This window comes from Oryctolagus cuniculus, chromosome 10 (genome assembly GCF_051225735.1).
Source record: "Oryctolagus cuniculus isolate XC-2025 breed Fujian yellow rabbit chromosome 10, ASM5122573v1, whole genome shotgun sequence".
Lineage (NCBI taxonomy): Eukaryota > Metazoa > Chordata > Mammalia > Lagomorpha > Leporidae > Oryctolagus > Oryctolagus cuniculus.
In genome coordinates this window covers 103969856-103995570 of record NC_142876.1, presented here as the reverse complement: position 1 = coordinate 103995570, position 25715 = coordinate 103969856, and the positions used below count along the sequence as shown (strand labels likewise).

The 25715-nt window shown below is 46.3% G+C and overlaps 2 protein-coding genes across 16 annotated transcripts in view; one reads left to right on the top strand and one right to left on the bottom strand.

Moving 5' to 3' along the window:
- The window catches only part of KIF15 (kinesin family member 15), a 94623-nt gene that overhangs the window by 47613 nt on the left and 21295 nt on the right, over positions 1 to 25715 (bottom strand). For 4 of the 8 annotated variants that reach the window (XM_089306417.1, XM_089306415.1, XM_089306418.1 and 1 more), the window contains 4 exons: positions 12145 to 12187; positions 11476 to 11659; positions 10500 to 10576; positions 5420 to 5457 (listed from right to left, as the gene is read on the bottom strand). In XM_089306417.1, the coding sequence (XP_089162543.1) occupies positions 5420 to 5457; positions 10500 to 10531 (70 nt within the window). In that variant the 5' untranslated portion in view covers positions 10532 to 10576; positions 11476 to 11659; positions 12145 to 12187. Of the gene's footprint in view, positions 1 to 5419; positions 5458 to 10499; positions 10577 to 11475; positions 11688 to 12144; positions 12188 to 18029; positions 18310 to 25715 lie in introns of those variants that run through there. The other 4 variants (XR_007921580.3, XM_008260507.5, XM_002713206.6 and 1 more) reach the window with 2 other exon arrangements.
- On the top strand, positions 18282 to 25515 carry KIAA1143 (KIAA1143 ortholog). 8 transcript variants are annotated; one of them, XM_051851688.3, is made up of 4 exons: positions 18282 to 18415; positions 21316 to 21460; positions 22383 to 22624; positions 25300 to 25515. In XM_051851688.3, the coding sequence occupies exons 1-3, from the start codon at positions 18308 to 18310 to the stop codon at positions 22595 to 22597; spliced, it is 468 nt and encodes a 155-aa protein (XP_051707648.1). In that variant the 5' UTR covers positions 18282 to 18307; the 3' UTR covers positions 22598 to 22624; positions 25300 to 25515. The 8 variants fall into 8 exon arrangements, with proteins under 8 accessions (XP_051707648.1, XP_089162559.1, XP_008258727.1 ...); XM_089306433.1 differs by having other exon boundaries at positions 22383 to 22631; XM_008260505.5 differs by lacking the exon at positions 25300 to 25515 and adding an exon at positions 24606 to 24970.

Genomic DNA, 25715 nt, shown 5'->3' with positions numbered 1-25715 from the left:
AAGTAAAGACCCAGAGTTGCCACCACCCAATTGTACAAAGTAGCTGGTGTCCATCTAGGTACTAAGCTTGAAATTCTTTCAACTTCCAAGAGCCAAAATCAGCAGAAAAACCAAATAATTATGTTTTTATTTATTACATGTGACATTATTTCTCATATACTGAGCTGTGCTCCATGCCATGGCCCTACACTGTGTAACATGGGCTAATTACTCAATCTTTCTTAAGTTTCAGAGTTCTTAGCAACTATAAAATGGAGATAATAATGGTAATAACTACTGCACAGGGTTGTTGGGAAGAGCTAACGAAGTATTAACGTAAAGCACTTAGGGCACATTTTCAAAAGCATTAAGTACGAAAAATTAAGATTAAGTAATACTTTTAAAATTGAGAAGTAAAAGCAGAGCTGGTAAGAAAGATACCATTGGGAATATTTTACAAGATTTCCATGTAGATGGAAAAATGCGGAATACTCCTGTCTTTATTTTGTTACACAGGGGGAAGGAAACAAGTTGATGCGTAAGTAACAGGATTTTAAGGAACAGCATTTCAAGCTGTAGCAATATTTACCAGAAAACAAAAAAATATAAACACATGGCTAGAAAAGACCTGAAAAGTACTATAAACATTGGCTAAATATGCCATAGAGACCAAATGCTGGTATGTACAAGAAAAGGTACAGAGAATAAACTCTAAAATATTATAGTTGTCTTAAACACCTTGTTGCACTCTACCTGGAGTATTTAAAATTGCCTTTGTAAAAACTGTAATTGAAGAAATATTTAACAGAGGGAGAAAAATCCATGTAAACGAATGAAGAAGACAAATAATATTGGAGTGTGCAAATAACATTATATCATTTTTCTGCTGAGTAACACACAAAGATATTTAACTTTAGTTTCTATCATTTCTTGCTTAGGCTACTGCAGTAGCTCTTAATCTGGCTTCCACTATAAGCCCTTCTAATCTTTTTCCATTCAGCTGAGTAATCCTTTTAATTGTATATCAGATCATGCAAGTCCCTTTTAAAAAAACCTTTCAATGACTTCCCATTACAAAACAAAATCCAAACTCCTCACCCAGGACTACCTGATGTGGCCACAAGCTGCAGCCCTAACTTCTCTTCCTCCTGGCCCCACTGGGAAAACTTCACCCCAGCCACCTGAGGGCCTGTGCAGCCGAGGTCTCGCTGCCGGGAGGGTCCTTTCCCACCCTGTACTAGTAACTCTTCCGCTGCCACCTCCGCAGGGCCCTTCCTGGCCCACCACCTACAACGGCACCCCTGCTCCTCTCTGTTCCGTTCTCCTACCTCTGGCAGTTATCTGCTGCTACTTCTTTAAAAGATTTATTTGAAAGGCGCAGCAACAGAGAGTGAGGTATCTTCTGTTCACTGGCTCACTCCCCAAATACCCATAACATCTGAGGCCAGGCCAGCTTGAAGCTAGGAGCCAGAAACTCCATCTGGGCTCCCATGTGGAAGGGCAGAACTCAAGCACTTGGGCCTCACATGCTGCTTCCCATGTGCATTAGCTCGATCAGCAACATGGAGCAGCCACGTTGACCCAGGCACTCCGATCGGGCATGTGGGCTCCCACGTAGTACCTGAACTGGCTGTACCACAACACCCAGCTCTATTTGCTTCTTCTTTCTCCGCTGTTTGCTTCTGATTGTCCATCCCTATTACCTGAGATGCTCAGCCACACAAGGTCCTGGACAATGCTTTGTATCTGAACAGACCAAAACACCCTGAAGAGTATCTGGCACATTCAGAAGCTGTTTATTAAAAAAAACAAAACACCAGAAAAACCAAACCTGTAATTTCATCAAAGAAAAATAAAAACTGTCAGCTCAGAAAAAAATGTCAATTCAAAAGACAATGAAGGGGCTGGTGCTGTGGCACAGCAGGTTAACGCCCTGGCCTAAAGCACTGGCATCCCATTTGGGCACTGGTTCAAGACCTGGCTGCTCCACTTCCGATCCAGCTCTCTGCTATGGCCTGGGAAAGCAGTAGAAGATGGCTTAAGTCCTTGGGCCCCTGCACCCACGTGGGAGACCCGGAAGAAGCTCCTGGCTCCTGGCTTTGGATCAGCGCAGTTCTGGCTGTTGCAGCCAATTGGAGAGTGAACCATCGGATGGAAGACCTCTCTCTCTCTCTCTGCCTCTCCTCTCTCTGTGTAACTCTTTCAAATAAATAAATAAATCTTAAAAGAAAAAAGACAATGAAGGGGAAGGTGCAGTGAGGCAGCAAGTTAAACCACCACCTGTGACACCAGCATCCCCTATCAGAGCACCAGTTTTGAATCCTGGTTACTCTGCTTCCGACCCAGCTTCTTGATTGGGAAAGCAGTGGAAGATGGCCCAAGTACTTGGGTCTCTGCCACCCAAGTGGGAGACCACGATGGAGCTCTGGCTCCTGGCCTTGGCCTGGTCAAGCCTTGGCTACTGTGGCCATCTGGGAATGAACCAGTAGATGGTAGATGTCTCTATGTCTCTCCCCTTCTTTCTGTCACTCTGTTAAATAAATAAATACATCTTTAAAAAATAAAAAAAAATGAAGTGAAAAATCTGCACTCTACATCATAGACAAAAGGCTAATCTCTCCATTCTATAAAACATCCCCATCAATAAAGGGATTTTTATGTTAAAACTGCTTATTTATTTTCATTTTATCTGAAAGGCAGAGACAGCAGGATCTTCCACCTGCTAGTTCACTCCCCAAATGCCTGCAACACCCAGGGCTGGGCCAGGCCAAATCCAAGAACCAGGAATTCCATCTCACCTGGGTGGCAGGGAACCAAGTACCCGAGTCCTCATTGCAGCCTCTCAGGGCGTGCATTAGCAGGAAGCAGGATCAGAAGTGGAGGAGCCGGCGCCGTGGCTCAACAGGCTAATCCTCCACCTTGCGGCGCCGGCACACCGGGTTCTAGTCCCGGTCGGGGCGCCGGATTCTGTCCCGGTTGCCCCTCTTCCAGGCCAGCCCTCTGCTATGGCCAGGGAGTGCAGTGGAGGATGGCCCAGGTGCTTGGGCCCTGCACCCCATGGGAGACCAGGAAAAAGCACCTGGATCCTGGCTCCTGCCATCGGATCAGCGCGGTGCGCCGGCTGCAGCGGCGGCCATTGGAGGGTGAACCAACTGCAAAGGAAGACCTTTCTCTCTCTGTCTCTCTCTCTCTGTCCACTCTGCCTATCAAAAAAAAAAAAAAAAAAAAAAAAAAAAGAAGTGGAGGAGCCAGGCCTGGAACCAGGCACAACGGCATGGGATGTGCAGGGCCCATGCAGCACTTCACAGCCACCTGAAATGCCGACCCTGTGGGATGTTTTAAATGGCAAAAAGACTGCAAAGAGCATCTCAACAGAGAGGCTATTCTAATATCCAGTAAACACAAGAAAGGTGCTCAGTTACCAAAAGACAGTAGAGAAGTATGTTTAAACAAACAGAATACTACACATGGCTACAGTTTTTTTTTTTCTTCTTTTTGACAGGCAGAGTTAGACAGTGAGAGAGAGAGAGACAGAGAGAAAGATCTTCCTTTCCGTTGGTTCACCCCCCAAATGGCTGCTATGGCTGGTGCACTGTGCTGATCCGAAGCCAGGAGCCAGGTGCTTCTTCCTGGTCTCCCATGGGGTGCAGGGCCCAAGCACTTGGGTCATCCTCTACTGCCTTCCCGGGTCATAGCAGAGAGCTGGATCGGAAGAGGAGCAACCAGGACAGAATCTGGCGCCCTGACCGGGACTAGAACCCAGTGTGCCAGCGCCACAGGGAAAGGATTAGCCAAGTGAGCTGCGGCGCCGGACGGCTAGTTTTAAAAGCTGACATTATAAGGTATAAACAAAGATGTGCAGTAAATGGAACTTGAACATGCCGCTGAAGCATAACAATTTTGTAAAACTGGCAGTATCTACTAAAGCTTATATCCTAGGGTTCAGCAATTCTACTCCTGGAAACAGATCCAAGAGAAATGATGTCAAAAGACACATACAAGAAAGAGTGATCACAGCAGCATTATTCACATGACCCTAGACTAGAAATAATCCAAATGTCATCAACAGTAGAATGGAATGCTCACTGACTCATATTATAGTGTGATGGAAATAAACTACTATTGACACGTTGTAAACTAGGTAGTTATTTAGTCTAGGTGAGCTAGAATTTTTACAATCCTGCAATACAGTGTTTTCTCTTTAACTGTTCGCTGGATATATCCACCTTGCCAGGAAGCACTTGTGTCTCATCTGAGAATAGGGCACATGCTGAGACCCCATCCTGTTGTATACTCCATTAAAGTACCTCCCTCTACTTCATAAAAGCAGACTGAGAATGGGGGAGAGGTCTCTGCCACAGAGCAGGCTCTCTTTTTCCCTCCTTAAGGGCAACCCACTTGTCCACCGTGATGGCATTTCTCCATGTCAGTTGTCGACACTGGCGTGTGAATCTATGTTTATTCCCTCTCTGTTCAGTCAGTCCTGTTCCTTCCTGTACATGTTATGGGTCTCTGCTTGGAATTTTTATCTCTGTGTGATGCAAGAACTTGGAGTAGAAATGAAGACACTCATGCCTACATCCATTACCAGACACAACAACACGAATAAATCTTAGAAACTCAGTGCTGAAAGAAAAGACAAACAAAATAATACAAACTATAAAATATCATTTGTATAAGTTCAAAACCAAGCAAAGCTAATAATAATAGAAGTCCCAGTAACAGATACATTAGGAGACACAGGTGGGGCAGCTACTGAATCTTAATCTGCCTAATGCTTATACAGATATAGAAGTTCATTGAAAATGGAATAAAAAGATAAGCTATTTATTCATTTTTAAAAAGATTTATTTGAAAGTCAGAGTTACAGAGAGAGACAGACAGACAGACAAACAGAAATCTTCCATCCACTGGTTCACTCCCAGATAGGCCAGGCTGAAGCCAGGAGCTTCATTAGGGTCTCCCACATGGGTGGCAGGAGCCTAGGTACTTGGGTCATCTTCCACAGCTTTCCCCAGGCCATTAGCAGGGAGCTGGATTGAAAGCGGAGCAGCCAGGACACAAACTGGGGCCCAGATGGGATTGCAGGTAGCAGCTCTACCACTACACCAACACCACCCCTGATAAGTTTATTTTGATGCCCCATAATCTGAAATTCATGAAGTTTTTTGATAATACACATTTTTTTCATGAACTTTTTGAAAATTCTACATATATAAAAATACATTCAACTCTATTGAAAAACTGTTTCTTGGGCTAGGGCACACAGCTGCACACATGATTAACACTTGGACACTGCTATTAAGGGACTCACAGCCTGGCAGAAGCCCAGAGACCTCCCTGATTTCATAACATCCCCATCACATATAGAAAACTACCAGGTGCTGTCATCATGGAGTGTTGATTAGGGCCAGCAAATATTAAGTCTTGATTTACTTACCCATCATAGTAAATGTCTTCCCTGAGCCAGTCTGTCCACTGTAAAAAGGAATTTTTATATATTATTTTTATACATAAAATTTAAAAGACTACTGTCCGATTCTAATACAGTCTGCTAATACATAAAAATTGTTTTCCATTTTTCAACTATATTAGGTAAAAATTCATCTTATTTTCCTCCAATCTCACTACAAAGAACTAACCATTATTAAATGTTGGTAAATGCTTCTAGATTATATAAAGCTGGCCTTTAAATTTTCATTTAATTTTTATTTACAAAAATTGGGCTGATACTTTGCATATTGCTCTATAACCTATCTTCCCTTTAATTTTATCTCAGATATCTTTCTATTTCAGTAAATAAGAGGTCATTATTTTTCACAACTACATAGTATTCCTTGAAAAATGGGATCTTGTGGTATCAATTTATTAAACTAGAGTCAATTACACTTTTGTGTCCAATTTTTGCTATTGGAAACACTGCAGCAATTCCTTTCCTAAATTCTTTTCTTTTTTTTTTAAGACTTATTTATTTTTTTGAAAGAGTTACAGAGAGGGAATGAATGACAGAGAGATGAAGATCTTCTATCCACGAGTTCACTTTCCAAGTGGCCACAATGGCGGGGCCAGGCCAAAGTCAGGAGCCAGAAGCTTCCTGCAGGTCTCCTACATGGGTGCAGGGGCCCAAGCACTGGGCCATCTTCCGCTGCTTTCCCAGGCCATTAGCACGGAGCTGGATTAGAAGTAGAGCAGCCAAGACATGAACTGTTTGTTGCCCTTATGGGATGCAAGCATCACAGGTGGTAGCTTTACCTACTATACCGAATATCCAGTCACAGATTACAATGAGCTAGTACAGAGGGCCAAACCGGCTGAGCAAGGAGCTCAATTATCTAAGAGTAGAGGAATCTTCTCTCAGGTGCCTAGAAAAATGTTGTAGGAGCCTGTAGGTCCTCTTTGAGACTTGTCTCAAGTATTGAGCCAAAGACCAGAGGTCCTGAGAAAAAACAGCAGATGGCTCAGGAATACAGAGAGAAAACTGAGAGCTAAGAGATATCTGCAATGATGTACTACTGTCTCTTTTCGACAAAGTTCTTTAAAAAAAAAAAAAAAAGATTTATTTATTTATTTGAAAGGCAGCATTACAGAGAGACAGAGACAGAGACAGAGAAAAAGAGATCTGGTTCACTCCCCAAATGGTCACAATGGCCGGAGCTGGGCTGATCTGAAGCCAGGAGCCAGGAACTTCTTCTGGGTCTCCCACTCGAGTGCGGGTGCCCAAGGACGTGGGCCATCTTCCACTGCTATCCCAGGCCATAGCAGAGCACTGGATCAGAAGTGGAGCAGCTGGGACTCAAACTGACACCCATATGGGATGCCGGCACTGCGGGCGGCAGCTTTACACTGTGGGTCAGTCACAAGCATACCAAGAAGCTACGGAACTCAGCAACACTGCAATGCAACCAACGCATCCTATCAGCTTGGGTCTGGCTCTTAACTCCTCTCTCTTCTATTATGAGATTCTGAATTCCCCAGAGAAAGCCTCCTCTTTGGAAAAGAGCTTTTGATGAAAAATTGCTGACTTGATAGGTTAAGTGAAGAGTCACACAAGAACACCAATAAGCAATCACTGAGAGACAACTTGACATTGTGGACATCGGACACCCACGGAGATGAAGCTGACATTGGTCTGCCTCATAGTACAATTTACAGTAGACCATCTGTTACCCACGCTGTCCCACAAATCGCTTTTATGATTTATGAAAGCTTTATATTATTTCTATTTGAATTTCTATATTTCCCATGTAGTTTTTATGTTTAATACTAGGGAAGTAGAGCCAGTTGACACTTAGGGAGTTATCAGTTTTTACCTTGAAGTGGCCAATATGGGGATGTGGAATTTTTATACGTTACAAAGGTTTGGCATAGTACTTTTGGTACACTGTGTTATCACAAGGGCCAGTGTTACAACTGCTTGCGTTTTGGTTTGTCCTGGTGGGGAACAAAAGGGTAACTGTTCTAGTCACAGGACAGTTACTATGGGTGCTTCATGGTGTGGAGCACTTACACGGCTGCAGTAGAAACGGATACCCCAAGGACATCATATGTTGAGCCATGTGGATGTGCGGGGTACTCAGTCTCAGTGCGCACACCACTGAGTGCAGGGCAGATGTGTTCCTTGAGACAAAGTCAGGACCCAAGTCCTCTCTCAGGGCCAGCGCTGTATTGCAGTGGGTTAAAGCTCCATTTTGCAGGGCCGGCATCCCATATGGGGACAAGTTGAAGTCCTGGCTACTCCACTTCCAATCCAGCTCTCTGCTATGGCCTGGGAAAGCAGTGGAAGATAACCTAAGTCCTTGGGCCCCTGTACCTACATGGGAGACCTGGAAGAAGCTCCTGGTTCCTGGCCCAGCCCTGGCTGTTGCGGTCATTTGGGGAGTGAACAAATGGAAGACCTCTCTCTCTCTCTCTCTCCCCCCTTCTCTCTCTTTCTGTTTAGCTCTGCCTTTCAAATAAATTAAAAAAAAAAGTAAACCTTAAAAAAAAGGAGCCAGCGCTGTGGCATATTGGGCTAAGCCTTTGCCTTCAGCACCAGAATCTCACATGGGCGCCAGTTTGAATCCCAGCTTCTCCTCTTCTGATCCAGCTCTCTGCTGTGGCCTGGGAAAGCAGTGGAAGATGGCCCAAGTGCTCCAGCCATTGTGGCCATCTGGGGAGTGAACTTGCAGAGCAGATGGCAAATTTTTCTCTCTCTGCCTCTCTGTTACTCTACCTCTCAAATAAATAAATAAAATCTAAAAAAAAAAAAAAAAAAAAAAGATTATCTTAAAAAAAAAAAAAAAAAGTGGGTCAGCCAGTAGTTGAGTCTCGGCTGCTCCACTTCCAATCCAACTCCCAGCTCTCCCTGCTAATGTGCCCGGGAAAGTAGAAGATGGCCCGGGCGCTTGTGGAAGCCCCAGAAGAAACTCCTAGCTCCAGGCTTCAGACCAGCCCAGTTCCAGCTTTCCAGCTGTTGCAGCCATTTGAGGAGTGAACCAGCAGATAGAAGATTCTCTCTCTCTAACTCTGCCTTTCAAATAAATATTAGAGAGAGAGAGAGAGAGAGAAGTGGGTGGTAACTGGGACTCGAACCACTGCCCATATTGAATGCCAGCATTATAGATGGCAGCTTAATCCAGTGCACCACAATGAGGCCCTCTCCCTCATTTCTTACCATACGATCCAGCAATTGTATTCCTAAGTATTTACCCAAGCTCATGTTCACACAAAAATTCATATGTAAGTATTAGTGGCAGTTTTATTCACACTTGATAAAAACTAGAAGCAAACAATGTTCTTGAATGAGTGAATGGATAAACAAACTGGGGTATACCCAAACATAAAATACGAATCATCAAAACAAAGGAATAAACTACTTAAGTCTCCAATGTAGCCAAATCCTAAATGCACTTTATGAGAAAGATGATAGATCCCAACCATGTAACGCTCTGGAAAAGGCAAAACCAGAGGAATGGAAAATATTATTGTACCCTGAAGCCAGGAGCTAGCAGGAGGGAGGAGTGGCTGACTGCAAAGGGGGTGCACAGGGGAAATCGGAAGGTGAAGCAGCTGTTTTCCATGGCACTGGGCGCTGCACATCTGGATCCATGTATCGCTCAAAACCAATATAACTGCACGTCACGAAGGCAAGTATGCAAACGGAACAAACAAAATATACCAACCAGGATGTGTGGGATCCCAGGGTGGACTGCATCTAAGTATATCACAAACGTATGCCATAACTCACGGAAGGGGGTGGGTGGGAAAGGAACTTAACTAGGTAACTAGAAAACGGGTTCTGACTACAAACTGTAAGACACAGAGGAGAAAGAAACTGTACATGAACACCGAACTGGGCAAATTCTTCTGCAGGGATACGGGCCACAGCTCTGAAGCTGCTTTACGGGCATGGGGGCGTTGAACAAGAAAATGGGCGACAGGAGGAAGCCGGGAGCACCACTGTCCGCAGGGGAAGCCAGCGCTAAACAGAAAGGAAGGCGAGGAATCCCCCCGCAGTACTGCAGCATCACAGGCAGCAGCAGGAACGCCCGTCTACTCCATCTGTACACAAGTGCACAGGCACGGCTGTGTCTCTCTACATGACTGGGGACAGATACACATACATTACCCGGCTCTGCGGAGAAGGCCTAGGAGCAGTGATACGCCAACAGCAACAGACAACCCAGTTGCCCAGATTCCGGTTTTTAAAAACCGCTCTCTAATAAAAGGAATCAAGGTGCTTTGTACATGGTTGATTCTAGGCCTAGAGCAGAGGCAATACTAGATGATCCAGGAGCATCCGTAAGCCATGAAGTGAGAAGTGCACAAACACTGAAGGACGTGATATGTCAAAGGGACACAGAAACCAGCCCATCTTACTACTGATTCTCCGGGTGGGGCGGCCTCACCGGCAGAGCCCTTACAATCAGAGAACCTTTCCCGGCTGCAGTCAGGGCAATCTGAGCGAGCCAGAGGAGCCAGAGAGAGGCTGTTGGCTCTGAGACAGAGAAAGGGGGTTGTAAGCCCAGTAAGGCGGGTCACTTCTAGACCCTAAAAAGGCAAGGAAACAGATCTTCCAGCAGAGCTTCCAGAAAAAAAACACAGCCAGACTGAGGCCGTGATTTTAGCCCAGTGAGAGCCAGGGTGACTTGTTCACTTATAGAACAGGAGGATAGTACATCTGCGCTGTTTTAAGCCACTAAGTTTGCAGTAATTTGTTACAACAGCAACAGGAAGGGGCCAGTGCTGTGGCACAGCATGTAAAGCTGCTGCCTGTGGTGCTAGCATCCCACATGGTGCCGGTTTGAGTCCTGGCTGCTCCACTTCTGATCTAGCTCCCTACTAATGTGTCTGGGAAAGCAGTAGAGGATGGCCCAAGTATTTGGGCCCCTGCACCCATGTGGGAGACCTAGGGGGAATGAACCAGCAGATGAAGTTTCTCTATCTCTCCCTATCCCTTTCTCTCTGTAACTCTGCCTTTCAAAGAAATAAACAAATCTTTTAACAAAAACCAGCAACAGGAAACTAATATAAGCACTTACTATGCAAAGATGGTCCCATTATAACCACTCATGCAGGACTCCACAATGCTTTTAGCCACAGCTGAGAATACAGATTCCTATAAACACAAGCACCAAACCTGTTAGCATTTCATTAAAACACACACATACATTCATCCTGTATTTTAAAAACAATAAAAACTGAATGCTTGGATTTTTTTCTACAGTTGTAATAACAGGAAGATTATATCCTTTACGGAAAAATGGCAAAAAGTTTAAGACAATAAGACTTTAAACACAATTAGGTTGATTAATTTCCTATACAGTCACTGACCTAAAATACACATCTTAAGCATTACACAGAATTGAATATTATATGCAAATATTATTAACATAATATGCATAGCCCTACATTTTTCAATAATTTTCCCATGAATTTGCACTGAATAATCAACCTCTGATTTTTATGTTACATAGAAGCAGATGCAGCCTTACGAACAATGCAAGAACTACCAAACCTACCTGCTTCAATATGGTAGTCATGAGCCACATGTGCTTACTGAGTACCCGGAATATTGCTGACTAAATTGAGACATGCAGTTAAGTATGAAATACACACATATTTGGAAGGCAGAGTATGAGTTCTCAGAAAGTTGTGTGGGCTAGCACTAACTGGATCATCACCAAATTTCCCTCAACTAGAGAAGCCACCGGTGACGACATAATAATCCTGACTCCTTGAACCAGGAGTTCAGCTCCACGTGCCCATCATGTGAGTGGCTCTGCACAGCACGACTGTACCATCACCGAGTGCAAAGGGAAAGCAAAGTGGCCTTGTGCCACTCGGGTACAAAGTTTGATGAAGAAAGAAGGAAACTAACTTTTAATACAATTACAATTTAAAAAATAATTATGGAATATTCAAACAGCCTTAACTGACATCTGCCAAACTAAAGAGACTAGAAATAAAATCCGTGCAAACCAAGTGTACGGCCGCATGGGAGGAGGGGCTCACTACCTGAGTGGTGTCCACGTCGGCGACGTGGTCAAACGTGAAGGTCTTGGGCTCAGGGTTGGAGTGCAGCCGCAGCGTTGTGGCGGACAGCACAGACAGGCACAGGCTCTGCTCTCCCTCGGCCGCCCGAGGGCCCTCTGCGGGGGGACGGAGTCGCACGAACACTTTGATGGCATCACCTTCATTACTAAGACAGAAGTGGCAGAACAGCTAAGCTTATGAGAGAAAAGCAAACAGAAGAGGATCTTGGTCTCATATGGCCTCTGCTTCTATAAGGAAAGTGGCCTCAACGAAGCCCAGGCCTGACCCCTCTAAAACGCACCTCACTAGGGTCTCCCGTGCCCCCGCACCTGTACCACTACGCTGCACGGTCAGCACCTTCCCCAGAAATCAATCAAAGGGAACTCCTCTCCAGGGGCGCCCAGCACTGCTCGGCTCTCACCTCCCTCTTCCTAGCAATGATAAAGTACATTGCTCTAGGGGAAAGTTATGCCATGGATCTTACATGTCTGCCTGGAAGGCCAGGGAGCAGGGGAGGTGTGGTTTTTCCTTACTGCCAGCTGTCAGGGACCAAGCTACATTTTGAAAGAAGCACCCCTTATTATGCTAAATGGTTGCTTTAAAAATACAACATCCCTAACTCTTTGGGGCTCAGCAGCAAAATTTTCTTACCTTGGCTGGTTAGACTGACAATTTGTCACATTGCGCAACTCAGCTAGAAAAAAGATAATGAAGTCATTAGAAGTGGCCCCGGCTGCACTACAGAAAGTCCATCCCGTTCCCCTCAGTAGCTGACGCGCCCTCTCAGTCCCTCCGATCCCTGACACTGCCGGTGGGGAGCACGCCTTCCACGCTGCACCCTAGCCCCTTACATCGGCGATTGATGTCCACTCTCACGGTTTCAGATGTTAGGGATATTGGGGACTTCCAAATCAAAACCTTCTCCCGGGCTGTTCTTCTGAGCCCCGGGCTTGGCCAGCTGATCACCTACTTGGTATCCGCAGCGGGCAAAGTCTCAGATTTAATGCGTCCAAACCTAAGAGCCTCATCACCCTTCCCCCTCCAGCTCAGTGAACAGCAACGCCAGCTTTCCGGTCGCTCAGACCCTGTGCTTTTCCGAGCTCGTATCCAATCTGTTAGCAATCGTCAACACACAGGCCAGAGATAACAAGTGTTGGAGAGGATGTGGAGAAAAGAGGACCTCTGCACACCATTGTGTGTGCAGCCACTATGGAAAACAGCCTCAGGGGATTCTCAAAAAGAACTACAGCTTCCATAGGATCCAGCAACCCCACTTCTGGGAGTACGTCCTGGGAAATGAAAGCGCTCCGCAGATGAGATGAGATGAGATGAGATGGCCGCAATTTCACGTTTACTGCAGCACTGTTCCCAGTAGCTAAGAGATGGCAATCACCGAAGTGTTCATCTCCTGACAAATGGATAAGAAAATGTGGTGTATACACACAATGGAATACCACACAGCCACCAAGAAAGCAAGAAGCCTTGTCATTCGCAGCAGCACAGCTGGAACTAGAGGTTATTACATTAAGTGAAATAAGCCAAGTACTTAAGGACAGGTATCACGTGATCTCACTCATACGTGGAATGTGAAATTAAAAAAAGTGATCTCATAGAAGCTAAAAGTCTGATACAGGTGGGCAAGGATGTGAAGAAATCAGAACTCTCAGGTACTGCTGGTAGGAAGGTAAGACGATGTAGCCGCTTTGAAAGAGAGCTTGTGGGCCAACACTGCGGCATAGCAGGTAAAGCCACCACCTGCACTGCTGGCATCCAATACAGATGCCGGTTCAAGTCCCAGCTGCTCCACTTCCGACTGTGCTCTCTGCTATGGCCTGGGAAAGCAGTGGAAGATGGCCCAAGTCCTTGGGCCCCTGCACCCTCGTGGGAGACCTGGAAGAAGCTCCTGACTCCTGGCTTTGGATCAGTGAGGCTCCAGCCATTGCAGCAGCCATCTGGGGAGTCAACCAGTGGAGGGAAGACTTCTCTCTCTCTGCTTCTCTGTAACTCTGCCTTTCAAATAAATTTAAAGAAAAGAAAAGAAAAAAAAAAAAAAGAGCCTGGCGGTTCCCTAAATGATTAATACAGTTATCCAAGACCCAGAAACATACTGTAATAAAAGAAATATATATATATATATATCTGGTCTTCAGCTCCTCTCCCTGGTATACAAGTATTAGCTGACTAACGGCTGGCAGCTCCTAAGGCAGCTTCAGGGTAGGGCCGGCCACCTGAAAGGAAACGGCAAGATTAGAAAGGAAGGAGGCCCAAAGGTAAGCTGATGGACAGCGACGGCCCTGTCATGGAGCTTGCACAGACACCCAGGCCAGGGCTGGAAGAGCTTCCAGACAGCCAAGCACGTGGAGGTTCCTGGAGGCTGGCAGATGCAGACAGCGCGTGGAGGCTCCACCCCCTCTCGCTCATGCCCTGCCTCTTCAACTTCTGTAAGGTTCTTAGAGCAAACCAGCAAACAGCAAGGAAACGCCTACTCACTTCTGTGCTCTGCTCCAGAGAATTAATCAGAACCCATAATGCAGCACTGGACAACAGACAGCACAGCAGAGTGACCTCAGAGACAGGAAAGAGGCCATGAGCCTCAGACTGCTTCCAATTTAGCTACCTGGAGTTTCTAGATGTAGTGCAGGCGGAGCAGTGCAGAACAGCTTGGTAACAAGGGTGATTTGAGGATAAACAGTCCGGAGTCGGCAGGGTGAAAAACTAGATGAGAGGTTCACAAAGGGAGGAAGCTCTGTCTCTACAGAACTCTCTGTAATAGGATGGATACTGATCTGCATACGTGTTCAACTTCTCTGCAATTCCAGCATTCCAAATAAAATGTTTACTTAAAAAAGAAGCAAAGCTAATTAGGTAATAGTGACAAAAAGTGAGTTTAAAAATTACATAAGGGCGGGTGTTGGGCACAGTGGTTAAGGTACCACTCGGGACCCCTGCATCCCCCCTCAAAGTGCCTGGTCGGAGTCCTGGTTCTGCTTCTGTCCCAGCTTTCTGCTAGTGTACACCCTGGAACGGTACAGGGGATGGCTCCAGTATTGGGTCTCTGACACCTACATGGAGTTCCTGGCTCTTGGCTTTGGCCTGGCCCAGCCCTGCTACTACACACATTTGGGGAGTGAACCAGCAGAACTTTTTTTCCCTCAAATAACAAATGAAAATAAATTCAAAAATTTTAAATTACAGAGGTGGATAGGTTTTTATTTTATTTTTTTAAAGATTTTATTTATTTGAAGGACAGAGTTACAGAGAGAGGCAGAGACACAGAGGTCGGTCTTCCATCCATTGGTTCACTCCCCAGATGGCCGCAATGGTCGGAGCTGTGCTGATCTGAAGCCAAGAGCCAGGAGCTTCTTCCGGGTCTCCCACAGGGGTGCAGGGGCCCAAGGACTTGGGCCATCTTCTACTGCTACAGGCCATAGCAGAGAGCTGAATTGGAAGAGGAGCAGCCAGGACTAGAACTGGTGCCCATATGGGATGCCAGCGCTTCAGGCCAGGGCTTTAAACCGCTGTGCCACAGCACCGGCTCCTGGATAGGTTTATCATGATTCTAACTGGGACCTGAGGGAATATCTTGGAGAAGTGCTAAGATGTACACACATACATGCTGGAAGCATCTTCTACCCTTCACTGCCCTATTATGCCACCTCCTGATTGAAGGTTAAAGGGAGCATAGAAGTCCATCATGTGGCTACCTTAAGATTTTAACATTGAAAGGGAGTCCTCTGTAGACATTCATGAAAGCCTTTAAACTTCGATGCCTCCTGTATGTCTGCCTAAAAATAAGTGGAGACTATTTTCAGCGGCTTTATTCAAATGTCCACCCACATGAGACTAAACAAACTGAGGTATGCTCACATACTGGGACACTACACAGGAACGAGAAAGAATTCACCACAGCTATGTTCGACAGCGCTCACGTCCCCAGTAAAAGAAGCCAGGATGAAAGAATACATTCTGTACAGTTCGTAAGAGGTTCAAGAACAGACAAATCGGTGGTGCTAAAGTCAAGGCAGTGGTGTGTGTGTGTGTGTGTGTGGCAATAGAGCACGAGGTGCACAGGGGACTTTGTGGGTACAGGAACAGTTCCATTTCTTGATCTAGTAGTGGTTACATGAGTGTACTCACACAAAAATCTCTTCAACAGTACTTTTTATTATTATTATTATTATTTGACAGGCAGAGTGGACAACGAGAGAGAGAGAGACAGAGAGAAAGGTCTTCCTTTGCCATTGGTTCACCCTCCAATGGCCACCACGGCTGGCGCGCTGCGGCCGGCGCACCACGCTGATCCAAAGCGGGGAACCAGGTGCTTCCTCCAGGTCTCCCGTGCGGGTGCAGGGCCCAAGCACTTGGGCCATCCTCCACTGCACTCCCGGGCCACAACAGGGAGCTGGCCTGGAAGAGGGGTAACCAGGACAGAATCTGGTGCCCCAACCAGGACTAGAACCCGGTGTGCTGGCGCCGCAAGGTAGAGGATTAGCCTAGTGAGCCGCAGCGCCGGCCTTGAACAGTACTCTTGAGGTTCCTGCCCTTGACTATGTATAAGTTATGTCTCAACAAACGAGAATTTTTAAGTTTCCCCCACTTTTAAAATGGCCCTACGATGCTTGACTTTGCAGCACAAATATTTACTCATCAATCATTTGACCAAATATGATTAAGTTTAGAAAAAGAATCTTAAACTCAGTTGCTTAAGGGTTATATTGCACGTTCTCACTTCTGAGTTGACAGCAACCCATGATGTCAATGGTGTCACTAGAGATGGCCTGTGGGCACACAGAGCACACTGCTCTCTCCTTCCTGGGCTCCCACTTCATGCGGAAGGCTTCTGGACTGCAGGGAAGGTGACTTAACCTAGGCCGTTGTCAACCTCAATTCTGCTAACAAATTCCCAAGGCATCCCCACTGTCCCATCACTTTCAGAAAGCTGCTCGAGTTCAGCTCATAGGCAGGACAGACACCACGTTCCATTAAATAAGCAGGTGCTCTAATTACGGCACCGCTACTAGTTCTCTTGCTTGAGCCCACATTCACTGAACTTACGGCAGAGGGTGGAAAGAACAAATACTACAAATGCGCAGAAAGCAGAATAAACATGTCTGGCCAGCGAAGTTCCAATCTGAATACTGAAAATGGGCAAAAGAAGTATTTTAGATGGACAAAGAGAGTACCACCAGGTGTTTGGATAACGTCATGATTGCCCTGAAAAGTTAATAAAGCAACGGACTCATCAGAAAACAATGGCAACTGACCGAGTTACAAGCAGTAAGGACGCCGGGAAGTTGAAATGCTGAAAGCTCACAATTTCTTCAGAATCATCGAACATGGGCCTCTCTCTCCATTGCTACCATAAGATCAGTTCACCACCAGCTTTACTCCCTAAGCGTCCTTGAGGAGCCAGACAAGGGAAGAGTTGCACCCATTCACAGAGACGGCAAATGACTCCAAAGTTAGTGAAGAGACTATCAAAAACAAAAACAACAGTGCTCTCCTCTATGGAAAAAAGGGAAGAAATCCGATGGATTTTTCTTGAAGGGAAACCAGAGACTGTGAGAATATACAGCAGCGTCCTCTTAGCCAACTTCTGCTTTCCGAGACAATAAATAGGAAATTTCAGACACACACAATCCCCAAGGTTCAGAGAGCTCTGTTCTGAGCAGCGTGTCAGTCTCCCAGGAACCTGCCTGGGGAGGGGGGCCACCTGGCTGGCGCATCAGCGCCGTGCGCTCCCAGCATCTGAGTCACCAGCAGTCATCCTGGGGGCCAGATCACTGTGCGGAGACCCCTGTGCTGTGTGCAAACAACGCTTACTTTGCTTAATAATGACCCCAAAGCCCAGGAGCAGTGACAATGGCAATCGGATTGCAGCAAATTGTGATACCTCTTCTCCTTTATTACTGTTCTTAACCTCTCACTGTGCATAATTTACAAGTTAAACTGTATCCCAGGTTACGTACAAAGAGGAAACACCGTATTACCACGGGATACGGTGCTGTGTGCACAGTGACCCGGCCCCCAGGATGGCTACTAAGCCATCAAGTGCAGAAGCACACACAGTGCTGATACGAGGGCCAGTGGCTCTCCTCCAGCGGGGCCTGGCGCGCCCTGGGTGAAGGGACACTGAAGACAGTGCCGCAATCTGCGGAGGCAAGCCACCCGGCGAAGAAGCGGTAGGGACACACAAACGCTTCGGCGAAGTGCAGAAGGCGTGAGAGCAAGGGCCCGCCCCCAGGCCAGGCCACCCGGCGGGGACGTGCAGAAAGCGGCCGGAACGAGCGCGACACCGGGCGCCGACTCCGGGTTCTGCTCGCTGCCAGCCCGAGCGCATGAGACCGCGCCCCGTACACAGAAGGAAAAAACGAGGGCGACCCCATTGTCTTTGAGGGCCACAGATTCCAAAGGCCCGCGCGAGCTTGGACAGTTCCTACCCTTCGCCCCTCCGGGGAACCCCTGACGGCGGGCGCGCGCTGACGGCTGGGCTCGGGGGCGGGGACGGGATCACGAAGCCAGGGCTCCAGACTTACTTTTGCAGCCCGGCGCCATAGCACCCTCAGCTCTCGATCCCGAGGCCGCGGCCCAGGACCCCACCTCCCAGTCGCGCACCGCGCCGGGATACCGACCGCTCAAGATGGCCACGGATTTGAATTTGGCGCTTGGGCGGGACGTTGACGTCAGCTCGGCAGCCGCCCTCTGGGCCGGACTCCGCCTCGGGGGCGTGGCCTGAGGGACGTCAAATGTGCGCGCCGTCGCCTCTGCCCCGTCGCGCGTCGGCCCTGGGGACTGGTGTTTCCCTACAGCTACCATGAGCAAGCGGAACCAGGTGTCCTACGTGAGGCCGGCCGAGCCGGCGTTCCTGTCCCGCTTCAAGGAGCGGATCGGCTACCAGGAAGGACCTACGGTAGAGACCAAGGTGAGCCCCGGCCGCCCGCCCCTGCCGGCCTCTGCCTTACCCGGGAGGCCAGTGCCCACAGCTCGCTCCTCTCCTCCGCACCCGGCCCCCTCCTCGGGTGGACCTCCGACCCAGGCTGGGCCTCCACGAACAGCTACATCCTCTTGCCCCAGGAAGCGCTGTTCTTAAGAATGACCTGACGCAGGTAAAGCGCTTTGACTTCGAGAGATGGTTGAGAAAGATCACTTTCCTGTCTCTTCTCTCTCAGTTGCGGACCTCAAAACCTGTGAGCTAGACGGGCGCGAGACAACGCCGCCCTGTTTCCAGATGAACGGAGGCCACTCGATCAAACGCCCCCACGTCCTAAGACGGGACTCTGGGACCCCTTTGGAGGACGGTCCTGGATCTCTTTTTGGAATGCTTTGTTGTCACGCACAAAAAAAAGAGTTAAAAAATAAGAGTAGGTAAAAGCCTTAAATATCCTGGCCTAAATAGAAGAAACTTCAGAAAGAACCGCAGCTGACTAGGTTAGGATTGATGGGATGGGAACCCCGTGGAAGTCAAGTTCTGGGCCTCCACAGGCTTCCACTGGGACGGGTTCACACCAAGACCTGCCCGCATTAGGAACAGACTAGTATGTTTAGAGGCTGTGTGGAGGAGCGGTTGGTACTTGCTAAAGATCCGCTGCCTTCAGTTCAGTTTGAACTCACTGACAGACAAGACCGACTTGCAGTTATGCAGTACAACAGGCCTGTGCCAGACTTGAAGAGATGGATCCTCAGAATGCCTTTCCTGTCGCATCTCTTTCACAGGCCACTGCCTCGCCGCAGCCCTTCAAAGCTCCTGCAACAGTGACTCCTCCTCTGCCTTACCCGTATCTCATATATAATGCTCATTTTTTATTGCAGCTACTTGTTCTCTTGTACGTATCCACCGCTAGACCAAACTCTCCAAGCATCTGTTGTTTTTCTTAAATATTTACTTATTTGAAAGCCAGAGTTACAGAGAGAAGGAGTGGCAAAGAGTTCTGTTGGTTTACTCCCAAAATGGCTGTAACTAAGCTTGCAGCCTGGAACTCCATCGGGTCTCCCACATGCTGGCAGGAGCCCAAGCACTTGGGATACCTTTTGCTGCCTTCCCACGCACATTAGCAGGGAGCTGGATTGGAGGTCAAGCAGCCGGGACTCACACCAATGCTCTTATGGGATGCCAGCATTATAGATAGTGGCTTACTCCACTGCGCCACGGTGCCTGCCGTCTCTCAGCATCTTATCTGTGTTCCCAGGACCCTGACAACACAAGACGTGGGCACTGAGCAGCTGTGCTGGTGGGATGACTGTGCTTGTGATCAGATGAAGCCTCACGGAAGGCTCATTAGGTTGAGTCTTGAACACAGGTCAGCAGGTAGAGATGGAGATGAGTCATGGGCTCTATGTAGAAATGATGGAGGGGGCTGGCACCGTGGTGTAGGGTAAGGCCGCTGCCTGCGTGCCAGCATCCCATATGGGTGGTGGTTTGAGTCCCAGCTGCTCCACTTCTGATCCAGTGCTCTGCTATAGCCTGGGAAAGCAGTGAAGATGGCCCATGTCCTTGGGCCCCTGCACCCACGTGGGAGACCCAGAAGCTCCTGGCTCCTGGCTTCGGATGGGCACAGCTCTGGCCATTGCAGCCAATTGGGGAGTGAACCAGTGGATGAAAGACCTCTCTCTCTCTCTCTCTGCCTCTCCTTTTCTGTGTAACTCTTTCAAATAAACAAATAAATCTTTAAAAAAAAAAAAATCAGAATGAACCAAATCAAGACTAAAGTGAATGCCCTTTGTTGATAGGAGGAATAAGGAGCATTGTAGTAGAGGACATTTTAAGGAAGCTTTCCTGTGTGTTTTTAATATTAAAGCTTTAACTTTCTCAAAACATTCTTACAATATGCAGATATTATCACTTTTTGACCTTCCAGAAAGTCAATAAGCAGAATGCCTTGAGCATCCAAAAACCTGTTGCCTTCACTTTGAATACAGTAGTTTTTGGCACCCATTGAGCAGAAAAGTTGGCTCCACTTTTATTTATTTAAGTCAGAATTTTGTTCATGCTGAGCCACTTGAAATGTCCATAGCAGGTTACTCTGCTATTAATCATGCTCCTTTCCATTAAGGCACAAACAAGGTCATTTTTTCCCTGCAGACTGATGTGGGTGGTCTGCCACTGTGGGCTTCATTTTCCACATGATCTTGTCATTTTCTGCAAACAACGTACCCATTTGTCAGCTGCTGATTTCTTGGGGGTTTTATCCCCATAAACTTTCTGTAAAGCATCAGTGATTTCAGCATTGTTCTATCCAAGCTCCAACATAGACTGGATGTTTGTTCTTGCTTCACTTTTGGTGGACTCATATTGTTGACAGGTGTCTTTTCAAACAGATGCCTCAAACTGGATCCTGTTCAGACATGCTGTAACAACTTAGCACACGTTTAGTTTCGTGCAAAAATCTTTAAATTCCATGCATACTTTGTTCCAGAAGACATATTTTCCATGAACTCTTTGAAGATGCCCCTTACACACACCTGGAACACAGCAGAAGGAAATCTCCCAGCTGAAACTGGCAGGAGGGAGAAGGGAGGAAGGTTATCTTTTACCAGCTGCTTTTTGTATTCTGGTGGTGGTTACATTTTCTGTCTAACTTTCAAATAGAGGGAGGTGAAGAGTGATGAGGAGCGAAGAGAACCAACGTGGCGTGGTGCTGCCCTGAGCAGGCGAGGAAAGACCACAGTGCCCAAAGTGGAGGGCCTGACACTAGTGAGGGCACACAGGGGCCCTGCTCAGATGAAATGAGTTCTGCACAGGCTCCCCAGAGTGCTGCCAAGTAGACCTGTACCCAGTGTGGTTAAGTTAGGCTTCCTGCACACTGTCTCTGTATTTTCCCCCAGAGAATCCAGCCACAGCTCCCTGAGGAAGATGATGAGCACAGTGACAAAGAAGATGAACAGCCCCAAGTGGTGGTTTTAAAAAAGGGACACCTGTCAGCTGAAGAAGTCATGAAGATTAAAGCGGAAATAAAGGCTGCCAAAGCAGGTTTGTCTGAAAGGAATCTTTTTTTCTTTTGTTAAACAAGTTCAGAAACCAGGAATGTGAAATTGTTGTAGTTGATCTAATAGTGTGGAACATTTGAGAGAGACAGTCTGTGATTCAAGGCTTGGCTTTTTAAGTTACCAGACGTGTAAATTTGAACAAGTTATTTCCTCTCTCATCAGAAAAAGGGGGACAATAACTGTACTTACCTTATTAGGTTATGAAGATTAAGTGAATTTAAGTAAAATCCTATTTTTATTTTATTATTTTTTAAACTTTATTTGAAAGGTTGACACATGCACACACATAGATCTTCCATCTGCTAGTTCACTCCTCCAGTGCCTGCAATAGCCAGCGCTGAGCCAGACTGGAAGCAGAAGCTGACTCTGAGTCTCCCACATGGGTGGCAGGGACCCACGTACATGGGTCATTACTCGCTGCCTCCTGTGGTGTACATTAGCATGTAGCCAGAACCAGAAGCAGAGCCGGTACACATACCCAGGTACTTGGATATGGGATGTGGGTATCCCAAGCAGCATCTTAACTACTGTGCCAAACACCTGCCCCAGCATCCTGTTTCTAAAAAAATGTAGTGAGGTTTATGAATCAGTCAACAAAAATCTATTTAATTTGTGCTTAAAGTGTGGTATGCTGTATGGTATATTTTTCATTATTCCTAAACATTTATTATACTGCATCAGGGGAAAATGCTGTCGTTAGAACCCATTTGTACAGAGCTGGCAGTGTTATGGAATACTTCAGTGAGTTTGTGTTGAGTGACTGTGTGTCTATGGGCAGGTAGCTAGAGGCAGACAGAATCAGCCTGAACGGACTCAAGGACATCTTTCCGTACAGTAGGGGATTTTATTGCTATTTGACTCTGAAACAGAGATGAGAAGTATTTTTTACTTTGTTTTTTGCTCAGATGAAGAACCACCTCCAGCCGATGGGAAAATTATGTATCGAAAACCAGTTAAGCGTCCCTCAGATGAAAAATACTCAGGTTTAACAGCAAGCTCAAAAAAGAAGAAGACAAATGAAGATGAAGTCAATAAGCAGGACTCAGTTAAAAAGAACTCACAGAAGCAAATAAAAAACAGCAGCCTCCTTTCTTTTGGTAATGAAGATGAAGATGAGTAAACATTTTGAGCTCAGACTCCTTTGAAAGTATGAGGTGCTTTTCAGATAACTTTCTCCTATTACAAAGATACTATATGTTCATTCTAGAAAATACAGGAAAAACTAGTAAAATGAAAACTAAGTCCATCCATTAATACACCTCTGCCTGGAAATGCCAGCTCTGCGGAAGTTAACTCCTATTAATGTTTTGTTATTCCCCATATGTGGGTGTGTTTATATGTAAATTATATTTTTGAAACATAATTAATGTTGTGTTATGAACATTCTCTATCCTACTTCTCATTTAACATTACATTGTGAGCATTTTCAAAATGTAAATTCAAGGGGCTGGCGTTGTGGCATAGCAGGTAAAGTGGTGCACCGCCTGTGACGCCAGCTCCCAGATGGATGCGGGATCCTGTTCCAGCTGCTCCACTCTGATCTAGCTCTCTGCTGAAGGCCTGGGAAAAGCAGCAGCAGATGGCCTGAGTGTTTGGGCCCCTGCCACCTTGTAGAAGACGTGGATAAAGCTCCTGGTTCCTGGCTTCGGCCTGGCCTTGTCCTGGTCGTTATGGCCAACTGGGGAGTGAACCAGTGGATGGAAGATCTCTGTATCTCCCTCTCTCTTTGTAACTCTTTCGAATAAGTACATCTTTAAAAATGTATATTAAAAATTACATTTTGTCATGTCAGTAAATTTCAAAACCCTGACATTAATAGTTAGAGAATTTCATTGACAGCTTCCCTATTGTATGCTCCTCATTAGTGGAGCTCCATTGTGGGTTGGGAGATGATTATGTGCCTGGTTAAAAAGACCTCCCCCAACTCATACCAAGTGGGCTGTGTGACTCTGCTTTATAAAGCTTCTGGGGGTGTACACACAGGACTGACCTGGCAGGCCTGAGCCTTTCCCTTGGTCTCCATCCTGTCTGGAGTAGAGACGTGGGTATTTCTAATGATTTCCTTAGAGTGAATTGCTAGAAGTTAAACTACTGGGTCAAATTTAAATATTTGTATAGCTGTTGATATTTATTCCCATATTGCTTTCAGAGAATTTTGCTGTTACTATCTTATGCACTATCTGTAAGAGCCCACTTCTTATCCATGTTAGTAGTGCACTAGCCTTTTTGGTACCAGGCCCTTAAGTTTTGTGAATTGGATAAATTGAGAGTAGCATTTCACATAGTTAAACTATGATCTACCAGGAGAGACTAAACTCTTTCATACATTAATACACCATTTTATGTTTCTTTTTTAAGATTTATTTATTTATTTATTTGAAAGGCAGAGAGAAAGAGAGGTCTTCCATCCACTGGTTCACTCCCCAAATGGCTGCAGTGACTGGACTGGGACAGGCCAAAACCAGGAGCCAGGACCCTCTTCTGGGTCTCCCAAGAGGGTGTAGGGGCCCAAGGGCTTGGGCCATCTTCCACTGCTTTCCCAGGCCATGGCAGAGAGCTGGATTAGAAGTGGAGCAGCCAGGACTCAAACCAGCACCCATATGGGATGCCAGCACTGCAGGCAGCAGCTTTACCTGCTATGCCACAGCACCAGCTCCATTATATTTCTTTTTTCAATTAACTTCTTGTTCATTTTCTACCATCATAGTCCTTATTTTCTTACTAATTTGTAACTTATGTAATCTATCAATCTTTTGTTCTGGCTCCCAGCCACTTTGTCAAATAAAGAATACATTTTTTTTTTTTTTTTACATTTTAAACTTTATTCCACTTAGAATTATTTTTCCTCAAATCATCAATTGTCCTAGAACCATATCTATTCCTCATCTATTTGAAAGACATCAGAATGCAGGATTGGGGTTTTGGGGTAAAGAAGGGAGGGAAGCCTTATAAAGCCTGAGCCATTCCTTATGATTCCTCAAGACCCTGATTAATCCTAACAATTCTCATTAATAATCAACCGAAACTGGAGGCTTGTTATGATCCCATCCTTCACTGGCTACATCCATCTGAAGTTAAGTCTCAGAGCATCCTATCATGAATTTAGTGCCCCCATCTCTCTACTTTAGGTACCTGATGTAAAGAATACTCAAAAGTGGTACACGTCAGGCCAGCGCCATGGTGTAGTAGGCTAAACCTCCACCTGCAGCGCCAGCATCCATGGCCACTGGTTCGTGTCCCAGCTGCTCCTCTTCTGATCCAGCTCTCTGCTATGGCCTTGGAAAGCAGCAGCAGATGGCCCAAGTCCTTGAGCCCCTGCATCTACATGGGAGACCCGGAAGAAGCTCCTAGCTCCTGGCTTCAGATTGGCCCACCTCCGGCCGTTGGGGCTATTTGGGGAGTGAACCAGCAGATGGAAGACCCTTCTTTCTCTCCTTCTTTCTTTCTGTAACTCTACCTCTCAAATAAATAAAATCTTAAAAAAAAAAAAAAATGCTGCATGTGGGTCCAGAGTCCATGTAAATCACACCATCCTGAATTCATGCTGCAATACTGTCTTTAATGTATGCTCACTTGTTATGTAAGCCAGAGGTCCTCCTTGCCCCATCTGGGTCATTGCTACATCCATTCTTGTCAAATTATAGTGCTTTAATTACTGTAAATTGTTATGTCTCTGTCTGGAGATGGCAATCTTGAAGGCATGGACATTGTCTTATTCATCACCATGTCCACCTTCAGGACCCACAACAGTAGCTGGTATATTAAACATAATAAACACAGTTAGAATGGATGAGAGTGTGTTCTCTAAATTCCCTTTTACAGACCAGCAGTTCTCAAAGTGTGCACTCTGGACCGGCAGCTTCAGAACCCTCTGGGAACCTCAAACACATATTCATGAACCTGCCTACTGAGGACTGGGCCCAGCTCAGCAATCTCTAGCAAGTCTGCAGGTGGTGATGATGTTTGTTCAAGTTTGAGACCCTTTAGTAAAGACTACTGGAACTGCAATAAAATGAAAAATTCAGACATTATGAAAAACATTGTATTCAAAACTTACATCTTGAAATACATCGTACCGATGAAGCCTTTCCTGCAGGCGCTATTTCTAACAATGTAACTGTAAGAGCTATCCATGAGGAAACAAGTCTTACAATGAAAGGCCAAGACCACAATGTGGTGGGATGTGAGATGTGCTGAGCATCATTTAGGAAACTGCTTTCCAAGAACAGTGAGTCCTG

Excerpts from the sequence above, each read along its gene's own strand:
- KIAA1143 (XM_051851688.3), top strand. The coding sequence starts at position 18,308 with ATGAGCAAGCGGAACCAGGTGTCCTACGTGAGGCCGGCCGAGCCGGCG. Across the intron at positions 18,416-21,315 it reads GACCTACGGTAGAGACCAAG|AGAATCCAGCCACAGCTCCC; the intron begins GTGAGCCCCGGC and ends ATTTTCCCCCAG. Across the intron at positions 21,461-22,382 it reads AATAAAGGCTGCCAAAGCAG|ATGAAGAACCACCTCCAGCC; the intron begins GTTTGTCTGAAA and ends TTTTTTGCTCAG.